We start from the raw sequence: 21,848 nt of genomic DNA, 5'->3' as shown, positions 1-21,848 counted from the left end.
AAGGGCTGGTTGGGCCTCCTGAGAACACACTGAGAGTCAGGGCCAAGCTTGTCCCCGACAACCGGGCCACGTCAGACTTTACCCTGCTGCAGAGGCTCTTCAGACGCTGGCTGCTGCAGGGGAAAGAGGGAAGGAGGAGGCCTAGCCCCTCCAGCTGACACTGGTCTGCAGCAGACCTGTGCGCTGCGCACCTCGTCACTCAGCAGGCGCTGGCGATCTGACAGCTTCTGCACCGAGCACATGGCTGGGGTGCACAGACTTGTGCTATCGCTGGTTCTGCCACACCAGAGCTCTTCAGTTATCGACCAAAGCTCTGGAATCCCTGAGCCAGTAGGGGAGTCTGGGCCCCAGATCACAATATGGGACCCAGGCCAGAGCACCTCCGCCCACTGGGCCTTTGACCCGTGGCTGTGTGCCAGAGCTCCAGCTCTGCTGGTCAGGGGGGGTGGGGGGGCAGTGGGGGAGGTGCTGCCCTCCCCATAGTACCTTTTAGGGATTAAATGTGAACCCAGTGAGAGCAGCTAGGACTATGATTGGTGCATGATTTCTCTTTGACTCTGCATTTGTCACAGAGGCTAGCTGGTCCCAAAAAAGTGTACATGGTTACCTGGAGGAAGTGAGCCTCAGGCTTCTGCCCGGGTAGCAGCCACAATGCCCTGAGACAGCCTGATGCCACTGAGCAGCAACTGCACACACTGCTTTCCATCTGAAACCTGGTCACTGCTGCCAAGCACTCTCAGGCCACCACATCCTTACTGGCTGATGAGGAGACAGGTACAACCCCCGCCAGTGGGTTCAAAGGAAGAAAAATGAATCACCTGTATTAGACCCTGAAGGGCAGCCATCCATCACCCTCCCCTCCAGGCGGAGGTACAAATGGAAGTCCAAAAGGAAGGTTACTGAGGAGGGACAGAGAGTAGGTATGGCAACGCTGGGCAGAGCTCCAGCCTTGGAATCATGCCTTGAAGACTTGTCCTCCACTCTGGGATGAGGGTACTTCCAGGTGGATGGAGATGGGTCACACTGTGGCTGTACAAAGTCCTTCAAAGCCACCACGGCTTTTGGGGAGTTTCTGTCCTCATCCACTTGCACCCTGGTGTCCCACTGGCTTGGTAAGCAACACCGCACTCATTAGGAATAAGCACAAAACCAGTCTCACCAACACGTCCACAGATGCCTCAGGGACAACACAGAAACCACCCCCTCCCACATGCCCTGTGGGCCTGCCCAGTGAGAACACTGGCCGCCCTGTCTGCAGCACCTCCTGTTCCGAGGGGCTTGTCTCAGCAAGCTGACTCATGCCAGAGTGATTGCCAGGGCCCCGCGGTGTGGGCTTCTCACTGCCAGGACCTGGGCAAAACCAATTCTCTATCGCTCTCCTCTGCAGAAGGGGCTGGGCCTTTCAGGTCCTGCTGACACTGATGCTGTGACTGACTCACTCTGAAAACAGACAGCTGTAGACAGAGGGCCAAGTGGATGCCTCAGTGGGGTCTGTGCCATCAAGGACAATCCTTGGTGGCCCCAGCTTTTTCCTTTCCATCTCCCTGTGCTGCCTTTTCCCGTTCATGTTTCCGGAGCCAGTCTCATGCCATGAGCATTACTTAGCCTGCCCCAAACCAGAGCTCAGGAAAGAATAAGGGAGGATAACAATGGGAAGAGGAGGCAGCCGCACCCTCTGGCCACAAACAAGTCACCCTTCTGCCAGGAAGGTGGACAGTGCCTCCCACTCTCTCCAGGCCAGGTACAGGGCAACGTCACTCCAGCCCTGAAGACTTGGCCCAGCTCATCTCCTCTGTGAAGTCTGCCAGGCAGAGTTAGCCAGCCCTTGTTTCCATACCACTCTGTATTAGCTCTTGGCAATGACTGTACTCTCTGCGTCAGCTGAATAATGGCTTCCAGAGACACCTACATCCCAGTCCCCGGCACCTGTGGATGCGACTGTGGTGGCAAAAAGGACTCTGCAGGTGTGATTAAGGTAAGCATCTTGCATTGGGGCAGTGATCCTGGCTTGTTGGGGCAGGCCTGACCTAACAGCAGTGTCCCTCTGAGGAGAGCAGGGGGACGCACACAGAGGAGGAGACGTGATGGCAGAAGCTGCATGATGGGGGGAAGGGGCCAAGAGCCGAGGAATGCCAGCGGCCCTGGCTCTGAAAAAGGTGACAGCCTGTCCCCAGGAGCCTCCTGCAGGAACCAGCTCTGCCAATGCCTTGCCCTCGGCCCAGTGATACTGACTGTGGGCCCAACCTTCGGAACTGTGAGAGAACAAATCCGTGTTGTTTTACAACACTAGGCTAGTGGCACCTCGTTACAGCAGCCGCAGGAAAGTCGTACACCTATCATGCTGTGTATTATCACCAGTGCCCACACCCAGGAATGAAGCTACCTTGCACTTACTTCTAACACACTTCAGGCACTCAACAAACGTTTGTGAATGAGTGATTCATCTATGCACATGTGCACAGGGGCTGGACTAGCCCTTCAGAATAGGCAAGTACATGGTCTAATGTGAAGAATTCCCCTTCCCCCATCTATTTACCACTGTTTCTGAGCTTCCACCACTGGAGTTATTCCTGGGTCAGGAAGCTTTCTCCCAGCGAAGACCCTGCTCTCCCTCCCCTCCCTGTTCTTCTCCTTCCCTCCTCTCCCCTTCCCTGTCAAAGAAAGGACTGTCCTGAAAGTGTTTTGTGGAGGAAGGAGAGATTAAGACACTAACATATTAAGCTGCCTACCCCAGTTAACACCTTTAATGGATCAGCTCATCAGGATGTCAGCACTGCCCATTTCCCAGGAAAGCCCAAAGCAGGAGGCATGGTCAGACAGGGAGGGAAGGGTGCAGTGATGGTGGGGTCCTGAGCAGGTGCGGAGTGTGGGGGGCCTGAGAGGTGCAGCACTTCAGCCCTGGAGGACTTTGCAGCCTGCCTTGGTGCTGCCCAGCCCTATGTGAGTGTGTCTGAGCGATAGAGTGATGTGTGCACACATGTGGACATGCTAGTACCAGTCACATGGCTTTGTTTTTTAACCCTGAATGTTTTTTGTTACTAATTCCCACAAAATGACTCTTTTTAGACAGTTCTTTCCCTGCTGCTACTTAATTAGTTTCCTAACCAATTACTCCAAGCTGTTCACTTTCCTAATACCTGAAGTCATTTCTCTGTCTGCAGGAGGGAGCCGCCCAGCCCATTATTACAAACGCTCACCCTGAAGGCCTCAGTCACAGCTGCCACAGAGAAATCCACCCACAGCTCTAAAGAGATCCATCAAGGGGCCAATCACAGCCTGTCCTCAGGTGCCATCCCAGTGCCGAGCAAGGGCCACAGAAGCCCCTCCACCAATTCAGCAGAACTGCTACTCCAAGGGCCCCGTCCCCTCCTCCTATCATCAAGAGCCATGCACACACAATGGGCTGGACAGATGACACCGCACGGACAGAAGAACATAAAACCATCCTCAGCCTCCTCTAATTAACCGTGAGTGTCTGGCAGTCTCCCTACTCAGTAGCTGCAGGTACAGTGGGGGAGGCAGAGAGAAGAAGGTGGGTGTCTCATTATGGCTCACGGCCCCTGAACACAGGCAGGCGAGCACACCAGACAGTCCCAGTGAGACAGAAAGGTGCTCCCTGCACAACCTGAGGTTGCCAAGTCCTCTCAGTGTGGCCAAAAAGTCAAAGGAGGATTTGCGGGGCGGGGGTGGGGGGTGGGGGGGTTCTTAAAAATATTCACAACAGAGACTCAAGTACCAGAGTCCAGATGGATGACAGACCAATTCACCACCCAGTTAGCCATGCACTGAGCTTCTCCCACATCAGGGTGTATTGTTAAACATCCTGTCTATGCAGGCAAATACCAGGCCCTGCCTGGAGGCGCTCCCAGTCCTGTGGCAGGACAGCCACAGGGATGTAAGTGTCCTCGGGATAAGGGGGAGAGGAAGGAGGGCGGTGTATGAGCCGACCCTCCCGAGAGTGGTGCCTTTGTCTTCTCTTGGTTCTTGCAAATGATTCAGGGTTACTGGCAGAGTCTTCCTACCCAACCTAGCAGGTTTTGTTCCTGCTACCTGACCCTCTATACCCACTAATTCTTGCACGTCTTTCCCTAACAAGGCTTTCCTCTCCTCTACTAGGCTAAGCCATCCTTGTAAACGGTTCCAAAGCTGGAAGCACAGGCATTACACCACCCCAGACTCAGGCCCCTGTGTGTGAAACAGCCCATCCTTCCCACCCTTCCACTCCCCAAAGGGCAGCCCACAGGCCACACATGGGGGCCGTGCAATCAGAACCACTGATTGCCCACACACGTTAGCTGAGCCCCATGGGACAGCCTCCACACACCCTGGGCTTCCCCACCCACAAAATGGAGGTGTGGGTGGGGCCATCTCTAGAAACCCCTCTGCTGTAACCCCTGGGTGTCTGCTCTGTTTCTCATCCCAAAAGCCCCATGATTAACCACTGGTGGCTTCCATCCCCCAGCTATTTCACATGTGGGAAATGTCACCCAGGCCATCATACAGAGTTGTAAATGACAAGGAAAAGCTACTAGAGGCAGCAGGCTGTACTTTCCAAAAGACCCCAGGCTCAGATGTCCCACCAAGCCTGTGCCCCAAGCTCCACCCCGACTCACCTTCAAAGGAGGGAAGGGGAGGGACTTAAAAGATCCCAATGCCTGGAGACCACCACCCACACTGAAAGTCCCAGAGAGACACGGGGAAAACGTCCCTACATGTGCGTGCTATATCCTGATGGGTGACGTCTTGGTGGGCATGACGAAGCAAACACAAGGAGACCAGGCGGGCACCACTGGGAAGCTTTGCCCCTGACCCTGGCCCTCTGACAACAGGGCTCCACTATCAGTTGAGAAGAGCTCCTGGTCCCACCTGGGTCCCCCTGTCACACCTTATTCACTCTAACATTTCAAAGTAACTCTGTCATGCTTCACTAAGTTAGGATAAGGGACTCATCTAAGGCCCCCCACATCCAGAAAATGAAGGCTGGCAGGCAGCCCAGGTTACCTTCCAAACACACGTGGCTAGCCCACGATTCCGACACCCCCACACTGGGCCCTAGCCCAGCACCTCACCAGGGGCCCCTGCCCTGCCTCCCAGCTCCTCTCCACTTTTCCTCACATATAGCAGACCCTGCAGAGGCCTCAGAGTTTACCTAGAAAGACGGGTATTGTGCATGCATCCCCTGTTCATGCCATTCAACAAAGGCAAAGCACTTAGGACTTTTGCAAATGTTAAAGAAGTCAGTCCATTATCCTGGGAATATAAGTCGAGTAAATGGTCAGGCACAGGAAGAGGTCTTGTCCTGGCAGGCACATGCACTAGGCCTTCAGGCACATGGATAATTCTGCTGCAGAAGGAGGTCCGTCCAGTCAGGGCATATGCTTCACACACCTCGAGGGCTGGGACGACTGCACAATCCCCACTACAGGAGCACCACACTGTTTTAAAGCTTTCAGTGGAGATTTGGCAGATGTCCCATAGCTGGTGTAGACTGTACCTAGGGCCCCCCCCCCATAGAGGGTGGTACATCTGTACAGCCACAGGAATTTGCTTCCCCTCTTTACAGCTCCCATCTTGCTCAAGGGGCTAGTGGAAGGATGAAAGCCCTTCCGAGTTCAAATTTTTGACAACTACCATTACAACCACAACAAGCGCAGGGCTAAGCAGAGGGGGCAGGAAGGAAACCAGGCCCGACTGCCCACAGGGTTCCTACAGTGGGGGTGGGAAACAGGCAGGGACAAGAGCCCTGCTCAAGGTCACTCAGCCAAAAACAGGAACTGTATTGAAACCCATATTTACTGGACCCCCAAACCAACACTCTCTCCCTACACTGCTCGGGTTCCCAGCATCCTTACACAGCAGACCCACCTCGTCCCCCAAGACTGAAACCAGGTGCAGAAGCACGAAGGCCAAAGCAAGGCCAAACATGTGACAAATTAAAAATATCATCTACAAACACAAGACTAATCCCTGAGCATCTTCCCTGGTTTGCCATCTCGCCCCTGCCATTTGAATATGAAAGTTCCAATGTCTAAGGAAGCTTCTCTGCCTCCTGAACAGGTGTAGGGACTGACTTTCCATTGTTCTGATCTCTACACATCTCTGAGTATGTATGCTCATGTACCTGGACTGCAGGCTTGAACTTAGTTCAACCACTTGGAGACACAGGGAAACTATCTCAGCTGCCAGTTTGCAGCTATAGACAGACCTGAGGGGTGGGCAGGATGTAGACAGAGCTGGCATTGTTGGGCACAGCAGAGGGTGGGGCTGCTGGGGGAAGACACCTTCATTCCCCAGAAGGTATCTCACCTGTTTGCAAATGCAAGCTCTGCCACTCATCAGCTGAGTGACCCACAATCTCTCTGGGCCTCATGTCTTCATTTGTGAAGTGGACACAACAATATCTATCAAGCAATGTTGTTGTGAGGACCATGTTCGAGATCATGCCTGAAGGCCACATAGAGCGTCAGGCCAAGCATGCTGCTTCTCCCGATCTGTGAAAAGCAGGAAGGTGGCCTATGTCCCTCCTTTCTTCCCAGACTTCCCCATACCCACTGTCTTCAAGAGCATGCATATCATGGTTTTGTTTTCATATTTAATCTTCACATGTTCACGTGAGTCTCAATAGGCTGTGAGCTTCACCACACCAGGAGAGGGAACTTCTTTTGGCTGTGTGTCTGCCCTTCCCTGGGACTCTTTGCTATAGACACAGTAGTCATTGTGGTTATCAATGATTCAGACACATCAGCCTGCCTAGGAAAGCTCTAAGCGTAGGGGTGGAGCAGGGTGGGAACAAAGCCAGAGCTTAAAGCAGGGGTTCTAGGATGTTAGCACCCCCACAGGGGGTGAGGGTGGGGGTTATTTAGACTGTGGATATCTGGGCTTTGCCTCCCAGAAGATCCTCATGCAGGGAAATATCTGCAAAATGATGAGAGGAGAAATAGAGAGCTCAGCTGCAGAGGAGCGAGAGAACTTCAAGGGCCCAGCTGTGACCTTCCTCCTCTACACTCTCCTTCAGCCCTGGGCACCTGTGTGCTACTCAGAGCTTTGACACACCACTAGAGGTAGCTGAGCTTGCAAGAAAGAAGTGGGCAAAAGTCCTGAGAGCAAAGCAACCTCTGGTCTGTCCTACAGGAAGCAAACCCAAGGGAGCCAAAGTTGTGACCTGTTAGCACTCAGCACCAAGCCCACTGTTTTTCACAAGCGCACAGACACCCCAGAGTAACTTCTCTGGCAAGACGTTCACATCCCATGGGACTGACAAACCCACAGCTGCTTCCAAAAAAGGCACATATCCAAGAGCTGAAAGTGTTTCCCTAAGGATGCGAACTAAGCCAAAGATCCTTGGCAGCATGATCCCTACAAGGCCATACGGCCTGATCTGTCCTGGCTCTCAGGGCAGAGAGGGAGAGAAGCCCATAGAGCAGAAGGCAGCCCTCACTATCACACACTGGCCACAGAACAGGGGATAAGCCCTCCAGGTTTCTGTGCAGAAGAGACCCCGGGTCAGTTTGTTTCAGATCACACAGGTTCAAGAGCATTAGACCCACCACAATCTTTGAAAAAAGGAAGGACATTTTGACACATGCTTCAACATGGATCAACCTTACATATTATTGTGTTAGGTGAAATAAACCAGACATAGAAGGGCAAATACTGTATGATGCCACTTATATGAAGAACCTAGAGTAATAAAAATTGTAGAGACAGAAGGCAGAATGGGGTCACCAGGGGCGAAGGGAAGAAGGCTGAGAAGTGTTTAGTGGGGGCAAGAGCTTCAATTCTGCAGGATGAAGAGAGCTCTGCTGAGGGATGTGGTGGCGACCACCCCACTGTGAGTGTGCTGAATGCCATAGAACTGCACTCTCCGAAACAATTAAAATGGTCAAGTTGTTACATACATTTTATCATAATTCAAAAAACCAAAAAAAAAAATCTGACCATCTTTTTGCCTGGCTTCCAGGAGGAAAAAGGAAGAAAACATGAAAGCAAGGGACCAGGCTGCCCACAGCTCCATGTGCAGTCCTACTCCTAAGCCCCAAAGCCCCAGGGCCCAGCATGCTTCACCTGCAACTTGGAGACCCTGGCTTCCCCCCTGCACTTGGTACCTCTCCAGAAAAACCTTCTAGTGCCATCTTTGGGCTCTGATGACACCAGCACCTTAGCTTTACGTCAGTTCACAAAAGCTCAAGGAGAAGTAGCAGAATTTTGTACAATAACAGGAAGATTATAGGGGGAGAAACAAAAACAGAGGAGAGAGGCAGCAGTTTAGATTTCTAGATTCTTCACCCTGTCCACTCCTGAAAAACCAGAGGCCCAGCCAAGTTGCTCAGCCTCCCACTTGTTTGTGAAGCTGCCCTGAACCCACTTCACCTCAGCTTACATTTGGGAAAATTTTTTTCCTTTATTGGGAAATTTGCCTCTTTTCCACACCCACCAGTTACGGGGTATGCGGGTGTATAGTGAAAGAAATTTCCCAAAAAAGGAAAAGTGATTCCCAAAGGTTAGTCCCATAGCAGAGCTGCCCGGAAGAGAAAGGCAACAGTCAGTCCCGGGGGCTGGCCCAGGGCAATGGCCCCATACAGAGGGCCCCTCACAGCAGCCCGAGGCGGGCACTGACCCCGGGACCATGGCCTTCTCCCTCCCAGCAGGACCTCCTGACAACCACCGGCTCCTGTTGGCCCTGCACTGAGGCTCCCTTCCCCATCCTGTTCCCTGAAGTCCCCTGGAGGGCATCCTCCCTCCTGCCGAGGAACCACTGAGAATCCCTCTTGCACAAGTGCCTAGGCCCCACCTTCTCCCCAAATGGAAAGCAGAAATTCTGAGGCGATTCATTTAGAGTTGGTTAGTTCGACTCAACAAATATTTACTGGATCTGTGCCACCCAAGTTCCAGGCCAGACAATACAGATACGAAGAATTACCAGGTGGCCCCACAATGAAAAGAAAGTCACTATCTTGTTGGTAGGATAACATTTAAACAAATGAAAACAAATAGTATCATTGTGTAAAAGTGAAGTAATAATCTGAAACAGGAGTGTGACTAAGTGTTAAGGGAACAGCCCCAAATGCTACAATTTGTTACATACAGTAGATTAGCTCCAGAGGATGGAGTCTAGAGTGGGAGGGGAAGGGCGGGTGCTGGCGCTAAGCTTGGCAGGACAGTGGATCCGGGTGGCTAGGCTGCTCCAAGCTGCTTGCTGCTCTTGCTGACCAACACCCAGATGGGGTCATTACACAGGCACAGTGGTCTGAGCACACCACAGGAAGTGGTACCTACATGCTCCCTAGGTAAGCAGTTCTGCTAGAACTGCAGGACACCCCCTAGAATCCCATCTAAACCAGGAACAAGGCCCACCTCTATTCTACACCTAGCATTTACCAACCAGCTAGCAGGCTAGCCCTGCCCCATCACCTCCCTCCTTCCCAGTAAGTCTGACAGGTGAGTCCTTCCATACCTTTTAAGAACAGGGTGATAGTAAGGCAAATTTACATTGCAAAAAAATTTTTTTACACAAGCCACTGACCGGGTCATACAGGGTCTCTTAGCCTTGGCACTGCTGACGTTTGGGCCTGGATTGTTCTGCCGTGGGGCTGTCTGTGCACCACCATGCAGCCACCAGCACACCCAGCCCCCAAACACCAGGTGCTCCACCTCTGTGCATTGTGAGAATCAAAGATGACACCAGGCCATGCCCAGGGGCCCTGGGAGGCACAATGGTCCCCAGCTGAGGACCACAATCTACTTCTAGGGACTCAAAGAGAAAAACCCTAGCATGGCTGGAATTCCATTCACACATGAGCCTACCTGAAAAGTTCTCCTGCTCCTGGTCCAGGCCCCTGCTGGCCAGGTCGAGGCAGGAGTCTGGGCTTCAAGAAGCTGACCTCCGGGTTAGAGCTCCAGGATTCTGGACTGTACAAAGTCAGGGAGCAGGCATGAAAAACAAGGCCCGATGTAGACTACTGGGGTGGGAAAGGCCCCTCCAGACCCCTCCAGAACCTGCCTGCAAGCCCCCCGCAGCAATGGCTGCCAACATTGACCACGGGGCCAGCCTCTTCAAGTCCAGCCTGTTTCTTCTCCACTTTCACGACAGGACCTTCCTAACACAACAGCAAAAACACTTACGTACCTGAAATGTCACTTCGAAGGTATTTCAATGCAACTGTCACTCTTTTTCTTCCCACTCACAGAAATAATGCCACTTTATTCCCCTGGAGGTGCAATATATCTACATTGCCCACAGTTTGGGAAGATCTGCCCCAGCTAGCTCACCAGGTCAGTCTCTTCAGCAACAAGGTCATCTGCCGGAAAGTGACCCATGGCCCAAACTCTCAGCTCTGGGCATTCCCCCACCACACCCTTTTACCACGTCCCTGGCACAGCCCCTCCTCTGCCCGAGTGCCATGTGAAATGACAGCCCACTGCCCTCCAAGTTGCTGGGAGTGTCAGTACACCGCTCAGCAGGCTCCACGTTTAGGAGCAGCTCTTGGAATGTGGCACCTGCACTTGTGCTGACAAAAAGGCATCCCCAGTGGTCACCCTCTCTGTGCTTGTGCAGCTGAGGTAAAGAGAGTAATGGATTGTGCTGGACTCGTTAGACCTAAAGAAAGACTTCCTGACTACAGTAACTTGTCTCCAAGGAAAGCCTAGAGAACTGCTTTTCAGGATGGTTCCTGGCCCAGCCCAGCCTGGATGTAATCCAGTGACCTCTGAGGCTCCTTCTTTGTTGTTAGTCTCTGCAGGATGTAAAAACAGGTCAGCCAGCCACAGGGAGGAGAAAGTAAACCTCATGGCTTTTAGGAGCCCACTTCCACCCCACTACTGCTTATATGACGACCAGGGTGAGAGGACAGAGGGACAGTGCTGGATCTGCCCCCAGGCCTGCTTTCAGCAAGCAGTGTCCAAGGGAACCGAGTGTCCTGAGAATCAGTGCTCCCCACTCCTACCTCCAGTGAAGTCCACCACCCCACTGGCACTCACCTCCAATCCAATTGCCTCAAACTGCTCTTCCACAGACACTTCCATGGCAGACACCCTCCATGGCCCACACACAATACAAATATGCTCACCAGAACGAATGAGAAGGAAGAAAATTCTTTCTAAGGAGGAACCCACAAGGTGATTGATCGTCAACAGAGACTACAGGTATTATACTTATTAAATTCGTCCCAAAAACAAAATAAAGAAAGCATCACATCACAGAGAGTAGGACCCATGTGTGGAAATGGAACCACTTAGGGCCTATTCACATATGAGCTGTGATACCTGCCCTGATATCCAGGTGCCCCGGTGGCCTGCACAGTCCTTGGAGAGGACAGTTATCTCTGCAAACTTCCAGGCCCTTTCTACCCCTGCAGCAAAGAAACAAGCTCCAGGTGGCATGGGGTCTGTTTGTTTCACATGGTGTGACTAGGACAGTCAGTTAAAAAGTGCTGCCCACAAGAATGTGCACACACGACACTCAGACAGAACAGGAAAAGGTGCTCAAACCTTCCACCCTCAACCCTTCATAAAGCTTGGAATTTGGTCATACATCAGTCAGAAGAGGCCAGTCTCCTTTAGAGAAAAAGTCAGGAGATAAAACAGGTAAGAAAGAAAAGCCAGAACATCCTACTTGGCTGGTTTCCAGGTTTGCCTCTGGACCAACAGCAGTAAATACTCATCCAGCACAGGAAGCACGAGGCAAACCAGGAAGGTGGCAAAGTGGGAAGGAACCTGTATGCCCTGGCTTGGTGACCGGAAGAATCCTGACCCCATGACCGGAAGGCCGCTAAAGAGTGAATGAGACAAGCAAGAACAGCAATAGCATGGGGACTGAGAGGTAGTCCCGGGACCGCAGCACGTGCACCAGGCGCGCCACCTCCCCGCCCATGCCTAGGGCCAGCCCTGCCTCTGCCCCAGCAGGTGCACAGCCTGTCCCGCTTCTGAGGAGGAGCACCCTGGCCACATCCAACCCCCATCCTTAAACATCAGTGACTTCCTTACTACTTACTCCCACTCATGACCACCAAAGATGCCTCAAACTGAAGGTCTGGGTTTTAAAGGCCATCTAACAGCTGCCACAAGTTTTTCCAAAAGTCTAGGCTCCCAAACAGAAGCCCAAGCATGAGCACCCAGCTGCAGGGCTCAGAAACGCAGCCACAGCGGAAGGGCCCGGCAACAGCTGCAGCCGGGATCAGGTAGGGGACACTCACCATTTCATCCAGGGCATAGCGCAAGAGGCCGTGCTCGTAGAGAACAAAGAACCGGCGCTGCCATTTCTGCAAGGGAGCAAGAGGGTGGTTAGGACAGCTCTGGACCCAATATCTGCTTGCTGAGTCCCACATCGACAAACCTGTACCTAACGAACACTGGCTCCTCAGCACCCATGTCTGGGGCAGATGGCAGGAAAAGGGAGACCCAAGGCAGGAGATCTGTGATCTGTTAGACAGGACTGAGCCACAGGAGGGGTCCAAACCACCCAGTGTCCTTCCATGTGAATTATTGACATTTAACAAGACACCTGGTTTATTTTAATTTGCAAGCTCCTCAAGAGCAGACACGTCTTGGTCACCTTTTTCTATTCTTTATGTACCCAGCACACAGTTTATCAAGTACTATGTGCCAATATTTACTTCATGGATTATCTGGCACGAAATGGGATAACCTGAGAATGCCAGGCACTAATTCCCCATTTCTGAAAAAACCTGGGAAACTGCTATAAAAGGATTGGTCCACAGGGAATGGGAGAGAGAGGAAAAGATGGCTGGGCTCCCGTACCCACTGAGGAGCTCAGGTAAAAACCCAGGAGGAGTGAGATCTGTGGGACTGAGTCCAGGGAATGAGCGACTAGCAGAGTGCCAGTTCCTTTACTCTCCATGCAGAGCCAGACCACGGGCCAGCAGTGGCCTGACAGCTCTGCCAGGATGCACAAGGCCACACGGGTGCACTCCTTCCTTTCTGTGGGGGAAACGCATCTCGAACATGAGACTGTTGGTCCCTGAATCCCAAACAGCATCACAAGGATCCATAACTTATTTTAAACATTTCAAAAAGCCCAAAAATATTCATACTTGAACTGGCAAGAAGGCCACAAGATCTAATATGTCTCTGTGTTTGGGCCAGAGTTACATTTATAACAATGATTTTCCCACCAAAAGCTCGAAATGGCAATTCTGTATAACCTAAACATAAAGTGGGAAAGGGAAAAGGAGCTGCTCCCTGATTACTGCAGGCATTGGAACACAGTGGCCCCTGTTGCCGGAGCTGCCGCCCATGTGGCAGGAACAGGACACTCAGACAGCCTTGCAAAGAGGACCTGCAGAGGGCTGCTTCCACGCTGGGTGTCCAGGAAGAGGCCACCTGGAGTCTTCCCAAGAATCACTTTCAATGTTCCTATTTACTGTCTTTAAAGTGAGCTCCCATGCCACGAGGAACCCCAGAGACCCCAGACACAACACTGTGTAAGCACCACAGCCCCCAGTCCAGAGGGCAGCGCTTGGGCCCTGAGTGGCAGGGGCAGGGCAGAGGCTCTCAGAGGACAGGAAGGGAGTGTGGCTGGGCGGTGCACAGGGCACAGGCGGCGTCCCCTAGAAGAGAGAGTGTGGAGAAGAGTTTAATGGGAAACAAACTGGAGGGGGCTCCATGGCAGAGGAAAAAACCAACGGTCAGGACAATGTGGTTTCATCATATGGAGGCTCTAGCTCAGACCTGGCTGCATAGCAGGGACCCACCCTGAGCTAGGGTGCCCAGGGCAGAAGGAGCAAAAGCAAAGCTGGCTCTCCAGGCCCTCATCACTTCACTAGAGCTCATGGGATGAGCCCCTAGCCAGGGAGGGAAGGAAGGGCAACAGGAGTCAGGGTCTCAGCCCTTAAGGAACTGAAAGCCTAAATAGCATTATGTACAATGTTTGCTGAACTGCTCTTTTGCCTTTTCCATTTAACTGTTTCAAGTGTCAGGATAATCCATGAAACAGGAGGCACCATGTGAGAGCATCTTATTTTGAAGGGTGGACCAGGTATAACTATGTATCATTGAGACTTTTCTGTGGAACCTGAGTTGGCAAATGGGGGTTCCCTGATCATCCTGCCATCCCAATTCCCCACGACCCTCTTCTACTCAGTCTGTCTGCCCTTAGGTGGGCTCCTCTCCAGTCCCTCCTACCCCAAGAATTCACTCTGATGCCCTTACCCGAGACCGATGCACTGGGTTGTCAAAGTCAGTCCCATCTGGAGCCAAGAGCAGCCAGCCGCCATAAATGGGTTTTGCCTGGAGGAAAAAAGGAGGTCAGGTCATCTGTGGCCTTGGAGGAGAGAGAAAGAGAACAGGGTCAGAGGTTAAGGATAAGAAGTCACCTCTGCTCGACACACTCCATCCCCAGCTACAGGCCACAGTCTCCAAGAAAGATGTCTGAGAGCAGCAAGAGGCTCCCGGGGATCTGTACAGTCTGGGGCAGAGAGGGGAATGCAAACCAGCAGGGGTCTGAGAAGCTGGGGAGTATAAGAACTCCTAAGAAACAGACGCTTTCCCAAGTCCCTGATCAAACCACCATGATCAGGAAAAAAAGAGCATTTTCTTCAGTAACTACATGAGCATCGGTGCACACCAGGCTCTGGGTACACCATGTGAACAACACAGTCAAAAGCCCGCATTATAAAAGCACAACACAAGGCCCTGGAGACACTGGGTGGTGGGGACAGGACACTCAGATGGCCTTGCAAAGGTGACCTGCAGAGGGCGGCTTCCACACTGGGAGTCCAGAGAAGGAATCTTCCTGAGAAACACTTAGTGTCTCAGAGCTGGCAATGAACAAAGATTCATCAAATTACTGGCTGTATGACCATGGGCTGAAAACCCTTTGAGTGTTATTTCTCCCATTTGAAAGGTAGAGACTATGATAATCATAGCTACCCCTCATGAAAATGACGTGAGGATTGCTGAGATAATTCAGTAAAACAGCGCAGGAATGAAAAACATTACAGCCACTGTGGGAAACAGCCTGCAGTTCCTCCAAAGGTTAAACACAGAATTCCATATGACTCAGATCTCCACCCCTAGGCATGTGTTCTCAAGAAAACTGAAAGCAGGTGGTCAAATGAACACTTGGATATGAATGTTCACAGCAGCACCACCCACAACTGCCCAAATATAGAGACAACCCCAATGTCATCAACACATGAATAGACAAAATGTGGTATATCTATTCAATGGAATATTGGTATATCTATTCAATGGAATATTATTCAGCAACAAAAAGGCATTAAGTACTGATACATGCTACATGGATGAACCTTGAAGACATTAGGCTAAGTGAGAGAAGACAGACACAAAAGATCACATGTTATATGACACCACTTACATGAAATGCGCAGGACAGGTAAATCCACAGAAACAGAAGGCAGATTAGTGGCTGCCAAGACATGGGAGGGAGCAGGAAATGGGGAGTGACTTCTAAACAGGTATGGGGTTTCTTTTTGGGGTGATGAAAATGTTCTGGAATCACATAGTGGAGATGGTTGTAAGATGCTTGTCAATATACTAAAAAATACTGAGTTATACACTTTAAAAAGGTGAATTTCATCATGTGTGAATTTTATCTCAAAAAAATTGTATGAAAAGAAAAAAAACCAAAAAACACCGAGCACAGTGTCTGGCCTAAACATACTTAATGAATGTTAGCTGTTATCTTTTCTTATATCCAAATAGTCCCCTCCCTTCCACCAGACCCTGACAAGAAACTCAAGAGGAGTGAAAAGATCTAGACAGATCCTGTAGCTCCACCTCCTTTTTCAGCCACACACAGCTGGTAAGGCAGTTAGAAAGGGCCCAACCAGGCCAATCTGTCCAGCGTCTCCTGCAATAACACAAATTAGAATCAAAGCTTTGTGCCTGCTGCTTACGCACGTAGTAAGCTTTAGGAGTCCTCCAAACATGCTTTTTATTCAACACTCTCCAAACTGGAAAGCCCTGTCACACCACCTCATTTTACAGCTATGGAATCTGTGACTCAGGGAGGGAAGGTGACTTGCTACAGGTCACAAAGCATAAGGCGTGAGCCAAAAACACTCCCTTTTCCTGGCTTCTGGAGGGACCTCAAGGCCCCCAGGGGTAGCACTGGCTCTGCCTGTGAACGTGAACAGAGTAGGTAAGAGGGGCTTTGGGAAAGGGTATGGATCGGGTTGAAGGAAGGGAAGGAGAGAATGGCTTTGAGGACACAGAGTGGATGCTGGCAAGGAACCAGGGTAGAAGGACACAGTCCAGGAAGGGTTGTGGGCTTTGTGGAATGAAATTCTTCCTGGGAAAGCAGAAGCAAAAAAAGTAGAAGTCAGGAACCCCAGCAGTGAACCCCAGCAGCGCCCAGCCATCCCCTAAGTGGGTGAGCACACCTGGCCTCTGTCCCACACCACTCGGGGATGAGCACACTTAGCAGATCCCACCAGAGCCCACACACAGGACAGAGAGCCAGTGCCAAGGTGAGAGGACTCCCTGTGTGCATCCTGGGCCAGGTGATTTCCCCACTTCACCTCTTGGCCTATAGTTCCCCGGCCTGTGAAATCGAGTTAGACCACAAAACCATGTCTCCTCCATTTCTGTGTATCTCTGATTGCACGCCACCCTCCCAACCTCTGGCTGGCTGCAGGGCTTTGGGGTGACTTCACACTATCAGCTACATCTAGAGGGCTGTCCCCCAAAGGGATAGTGCAAGATGGGAGGGACTGGTACAAGTTCCCTCAGAGCCCGACCATGGTCTCACCTCAGCCCACCATCAGTGCTGTTATTCACTCAACAGACATCTAGTCAGGCCTACTCTGTCCACAGCCCTGTGTGCTGTACACCAGGGAGCCTGCCAGCACCCGCCTTGCTTGGCCTTACCTAGGTCACCCCAAGGAAACACTCCCAGGTGGGTAGGTTGTCTTGAAAAGTGGGAAGGTTGGGCCAACAGAGGGCAAAGGGCAAGAAACAAGTGTCCAGGAGAGGGAGCAGGCTGGGAAGCAGCTAACCCCATCAAGAGTCTACCAAGGCTACCCCCAGCAACAGAAGACAGATTGCTGGTTGTCCGGGGCTAGGGGGCAGAAGGGCTGGGGGAGCAACAGCCCAGGGCTGCAGGGCTTCCTCTGGGGCTGATGAAAACGTTCTAAAAGTGACTGTGGTGATGGTTGCACATCTGTGGAAATATATTTAAAATCATCAAATTGTACACTTTAAATGAGTGAATTGTATTTGAATTTTTTCTCAATATAGCTGTTAAAAGTCACTTAGCTTGTGTCAGGCAGTGGGGAAGCAGCGATATTAATTAAAACTGCTCCTACCTTCATATCCAAAGAAAATATAAACCAACGAGCCATTCTCCCAAACCTAAGGAAGCCAAATCTGGGGAGGACTAGGGATTACTATGTAAGTTTGCCAGCGACTCTGTCCCCCAGCCAGATTTGGGAAACTTCATTCAAAGGATGAGGGACAAATGTTTCAAAGAGCAATGACCCAGTCCACTGTTTTGTATGAAGGCAGCTAGAACATGCCAGACACAGGTCAGATGGGAACATGAAGCATCAGGCAGAGGCCTGATGGGGTAGTGGGTGGAGCAAGAAGCTCCTGAAAGGGCTGACTTGGTGCCTACAACTGGATGACAAGAACCTCCAGATGTCCACCATGCCATTCCAGGGTCATCAGGAGAAAGGAAGGTACCTGCCATCCGGCACTGCCATCCAAGTGAGCAAATGGGGAGCAGGCACAACTGTGAAGGAGGTGAGGGCCTACCCCAAAATACACATACAGGAGGGGTGGCCTGGGGTGGAGAGAACTCTCCAGGCATGGGCCTGGCTTATGTGCAAGCACAGAGGTGGGAATGACTGCATTTGTGGGGTTGGCGAGGAAGGAGCCCAACTCACAGTGCAAAGCAGCCTATGCTGCTTTCCCTCCTTCAATCTCTTCAGTACCTCTTACTGAGGATATCCAGACTCCAACCTATTCCATAAGCCCAGAGAGTCAAGCACTGGGATACACCACTCTCTAGGCTCCCTTCTCCTCAAATATCCGGCCGCCCTGCCTGCATCCCGCAGGGATGGGAGTGCATCCCAGGAAGAGCTGCTGCTTCTCCCACTGTTTATCAGACTGTCTAAACATGCGGAGAGCCAACCCAAGCATGGCAGTATGTCCAGAAGTGCCCACCAGAGCTGCTGTCCCCATGGGACCAGAGGCTCACAAATGCTTCTGTAGGGTAGGATTCCTCCCTCCAATGACTGGCATTCCCTGAAGCAGCTCTCACAGGCCAAGGCGTTCTTTTCCTGAGAGCCCCGTAACAGCCTGAAATGCGGGCCCCGACGACAGCTCGAGGAAGCTAGTGCAGGCAGAGCGCTCTGGAAGCTTTTAGTGCCTGCTAGCTCTGGTGTTTTCTCACTGGGTGTTTACAGGTTTGGTGTTTTTGGGAGCAGGGTGGGGAGATAGGAAAAGCAGGAATTGTCGGTACTGAGGATCAGAGCTGGGCTATAAGGACCCAAAAGGATGGGACCAAGTTCTGTTTTAAGCAGGCCACACTGGAGGAACACACTGGTCCAGACCCCATGTAAAAGTTACACCTGAGAGCATGCCCTGAGCTACATCCCTTTTAATTAAACTCAGCCTTCCCTCATAGACCCAATAAACCAAGCTGCTCTTCTGGCCGGTGTCTGGTAAGTGGCTGCTGGTGGTCTGGCTGTATTCCTCAACCCAAAGGCCTTTCAAACATGGTTAGTTGAAACTTAAGCTCTCAGGAAGATGGGGCAGACATAATTTTCTGTTTCTCCTACTAAGTACTAAATAAAACCCTGGACATTGTATATAAGACAAACCTAAGAAGAGTGACAAAGGTTTCAAAGGGAAATGACATTTGATGAAGATCTGAAAGGTGGAGAGAAGCTGGCGGTCAGGCTGGAGACACTGGGACCTGAGGAATGATATGGACTTGTGTGCCCTGGGTTTCTTTCGGCCTCACTGTTCCAGACTGTGGACTGGAGGAGCAGGCAACCAAGAAGCGGCAACATGCACAGACACAAAGAGCCCCACAAAAAGCCTGCTCTCATCTTACGACGCAGATGGACAGTGACTGTGAAGAGGTATGTGGGGGGGACTTGGTGAAGGGGGAGCCTAGTAAACATAATGTTCTTCATGTAACTGTAGATTACTGATACCAGAAAAAAAAAAAAGCCTGCTCTCTCTAGCTGAAGAACCAGGAAGGACAACCAGGTAAGACAAAAGAGGTCTAGACAATAACCACTCTGCTCCAGCCAGAGCACAGAAATGGCACAATCCCACCTGTGCCAGCAAAGGCAGGACTCCCATCTTGCTGGCTAAGAGGCACCCCGGCGCCCCTGCTAGGAAGGTATCAGCTTAGTGAGAGAGCTGGGGCTTCCGCAGTAACAAGGTTTCTCGGCTCACCCTGCTGGGGTACTGTTAGAAGGGGACAAGTGAGAGGCTGAACTCTCCCCGACCCCTGCAGTAACTCAGGTGTCCATGGAGGCTAGACTTCCACCTGCACCTCAAATTAAAGGTGGTGGCCTCCCTTCCCCTCTAGACCAGTACGAGAAAAAGCCAACTGAAAAAAGAGGATCAAATGCAATCCAGAGTCAACTAATGCAACACAAAAATATACAAGTTGCAATAGAGATCTTTGTCATACCAAGAACCAGGTATGACTTTCAAACTGAATGGACAGAGACAACCACAGATGCCAACATCAAGGGGACAAACATGTCAGAATTATCTGAAGATTTTAAAGTAGTCATGCTAACATGCTTCAACAAGAAATTATGAACATGCTTGAAACAAAAGAAAACACAGAAAGTCTCAGCAAAGAAACAGGAGATATAAGAACTAAATGGAAATTCTGAAATGGAAAAATACAAAACCTGAAATACAAAGCTCAATGGTGGGCTCCACAGCACAATCATGGGAACCACAGTCAAGAACAGGTGAACTGGAAGACAAAAGAACAAATAACGATGTCCTAATGTACCAATGATATTAACTCTAAATGGTCTAAATAAATTACTTAAAACACAGACTGATGAAGTGGATTTTTTTAAAGGTGATCCAACTATATAGTATCTACAAGAATCTCACTGCAAATATGAGACAGGAAAGATATATCATGTAAATATTAATCAAAGGAGAGCAGAGCTGCTATATTAGTGTAATATAAAACAGACTTGAAAATTAAGAAAATGACCAGAGACAGAAAGAAGTATTATAAAATGATTAAAAAGGTCAATTCATCAAGAAGGCAACGCAAAACTAAAGGTATAATGCACCCAAACAACAAGCTGCAAAGTAATGTGAAGGAAAAATGAATAGAACTGAAAGGAGAAATAAATCAATACACAATTATAGTTGGAAGACTTCAACATCCCTCAACAATTGGTAGAATAACTAGATAGAAAATCAATAGGGGTACAAAAGAAATCAGCAACCCCATCAACCAAGAGAATCTAACTGATGGTTACCAGAACAGTCTACCAAGCAACAGCAGAATACAGTCCCTTTCTTTCAAGTGCCCACAGAACACCTGTCCTGGGCCATAAAACAAACCTCAATAGAATAAAAAATTGAGATCAACAGAGTATGTTCTCTGAGCACCATGAAACCAAACTAGACATCAATAAGAGAAAGATATTAGGAAAATCTCCAAACATTTGGAAACTAAACAATACATTCCTAAATAATCCATGGGTAAAGAGGAACTTCAAAGGAAGCTGGAAAAAAAAAACATACCAAAACTTGTGGAACACAACTAAGCAGTCCTGAGAGGGAACACTACAGCATTAAAATGCTTACATTAGAAAAGAGGATAGACCAGTTGAACAGAATAGAGAGTCCAGATATTAACCCAAGTATACATGGTCAATTAATATATGATAAAGGAGCCATAGACATACAATGGGGAAATGACAGCCTCTTCAACAGCTGGTGTTGGCAAAACTGTACACCTACATGTAAGAGAATGAAACTGGATTATTGTCTAAGCCCATACACAAATGTAAACTCAAAATGGATCAAAGACCTCAATGGAAGTCATGAAACCATAAAACTCTTAGAAAAAAACATAGGCAAAAATTTCTTGGACATTAACATGAGCAACTTCTTCATGAACATATCTCCACGGGCAAGGGAAACAAAAGCAAAAATGAACAAGTGGGACTATATCAAGCTAAAAACATTCTGTACAGCAAAGGACACCATTGGTAGAACAAAAAGACATCCTACAGTATGGGAGAATTATTCAAAAATGACATATCCAATAAGGGTTGACATCCAAAATATATAAAGAGCTCACACACCTCAAACAAAAAGCAAATAATTAAATTTTTTAAATGGGCAGAGAAGCTGAACAGACACTTCTCCAAAGAAGAAATTCAGATGGCCAACAGGCACATGAAAAGATGCTCCACATCGCTAATCATCAGAGAAATGCAAATTAAAACCACAATGAGATATCACCTCACACCAGTAAGGCTCGCCAACATCCAAAAGACAAACAACAACAAATGTTGGAGGGGATGTGGAGAAAGGTGAACCCTCCTACACTGCTGGTGGGAATGTAAATTAGTTCAACCATTGTGGAAAGCAGTATGGAGGTTCCTTAGAAAACTAAAACTAGAAATACCATTTGCCCCAGGAATTCCACTTCTAGGAATTTACCCTAAGAATGCAGCAGCCCAGTTTGAAAAGACATATGCACCCCTATGTTTATCGCAGCACTATTTACAACAGCCGAGAAATGGAAGCAACCTAAGTGTCCATCAGCAGATGAATGGATAAAGAAGATGTGGTACATATACACAATGGAATATTATTCAGCCATAAGAAGAAAACAAATCCTAACATTTGCAACAACATGG

The 21,848-nt window shown here is 49.9% G+C and overlaps 1 protein-coding gene across 13 annotated transcripts in view; it reads right to left on the bottom strand.

Annotated features, from left to right (window-relative positions):
• The window catches only part of MPRIP (myosin phosphatase Rho interacting protein), a 160,328-nt gene that overhangs the window by 117,858 nt on the left and 20,622 nt on the right, over positions 1 to 21,848 (bottom strand). For 11 of the 13 annotated variants that reach the window (XM_073234690.1, XM_037019524.2, XM_037019523.2 and 8 more), the window contains exons 2-3: positions 14,167 to 14,244; positions 12,192 to 12,257 (exon numbers count right to left, since the gene is read on the bottom strand). The exons of 1 other annotated variant lie outside the window; for it this stretch is intronic. In XM_073234690.1, coding sequence (XP_073090791.1) covers positions 12,192 to 12,257; positions 14,167 to 14,244 — 144 coding nt within the window. Of the gene's footprint in view, positions 1 to 12,191; positions 12,258 to 14,166; positions 14,245 to 21,848 lie in introns of those variants that run through there. One more of the 13 variants, XM_037019529.2, reaches the window with a different exon arrangement.

The sequence above is a fragment of the Manis javanica genome, chromosome 4 (assembly GCF_040802235.1).
Source record: "Manis javanica isolate MJ-LG chromosome 4, MJ_LKY, whole genome shotgun sequence".
In the NCBI taxonomy this organism is placed as follows: domain Eukaryota; kingdom Metazoa; phylum Chordata; class Mammalia; order Pholidota; family Manidae; genus Manis; species Manis javanica.
Note: the sequence above shows the minus strand (reverse complement) of the source record. Positions and strands in the feature narration are given on the sequence as shown.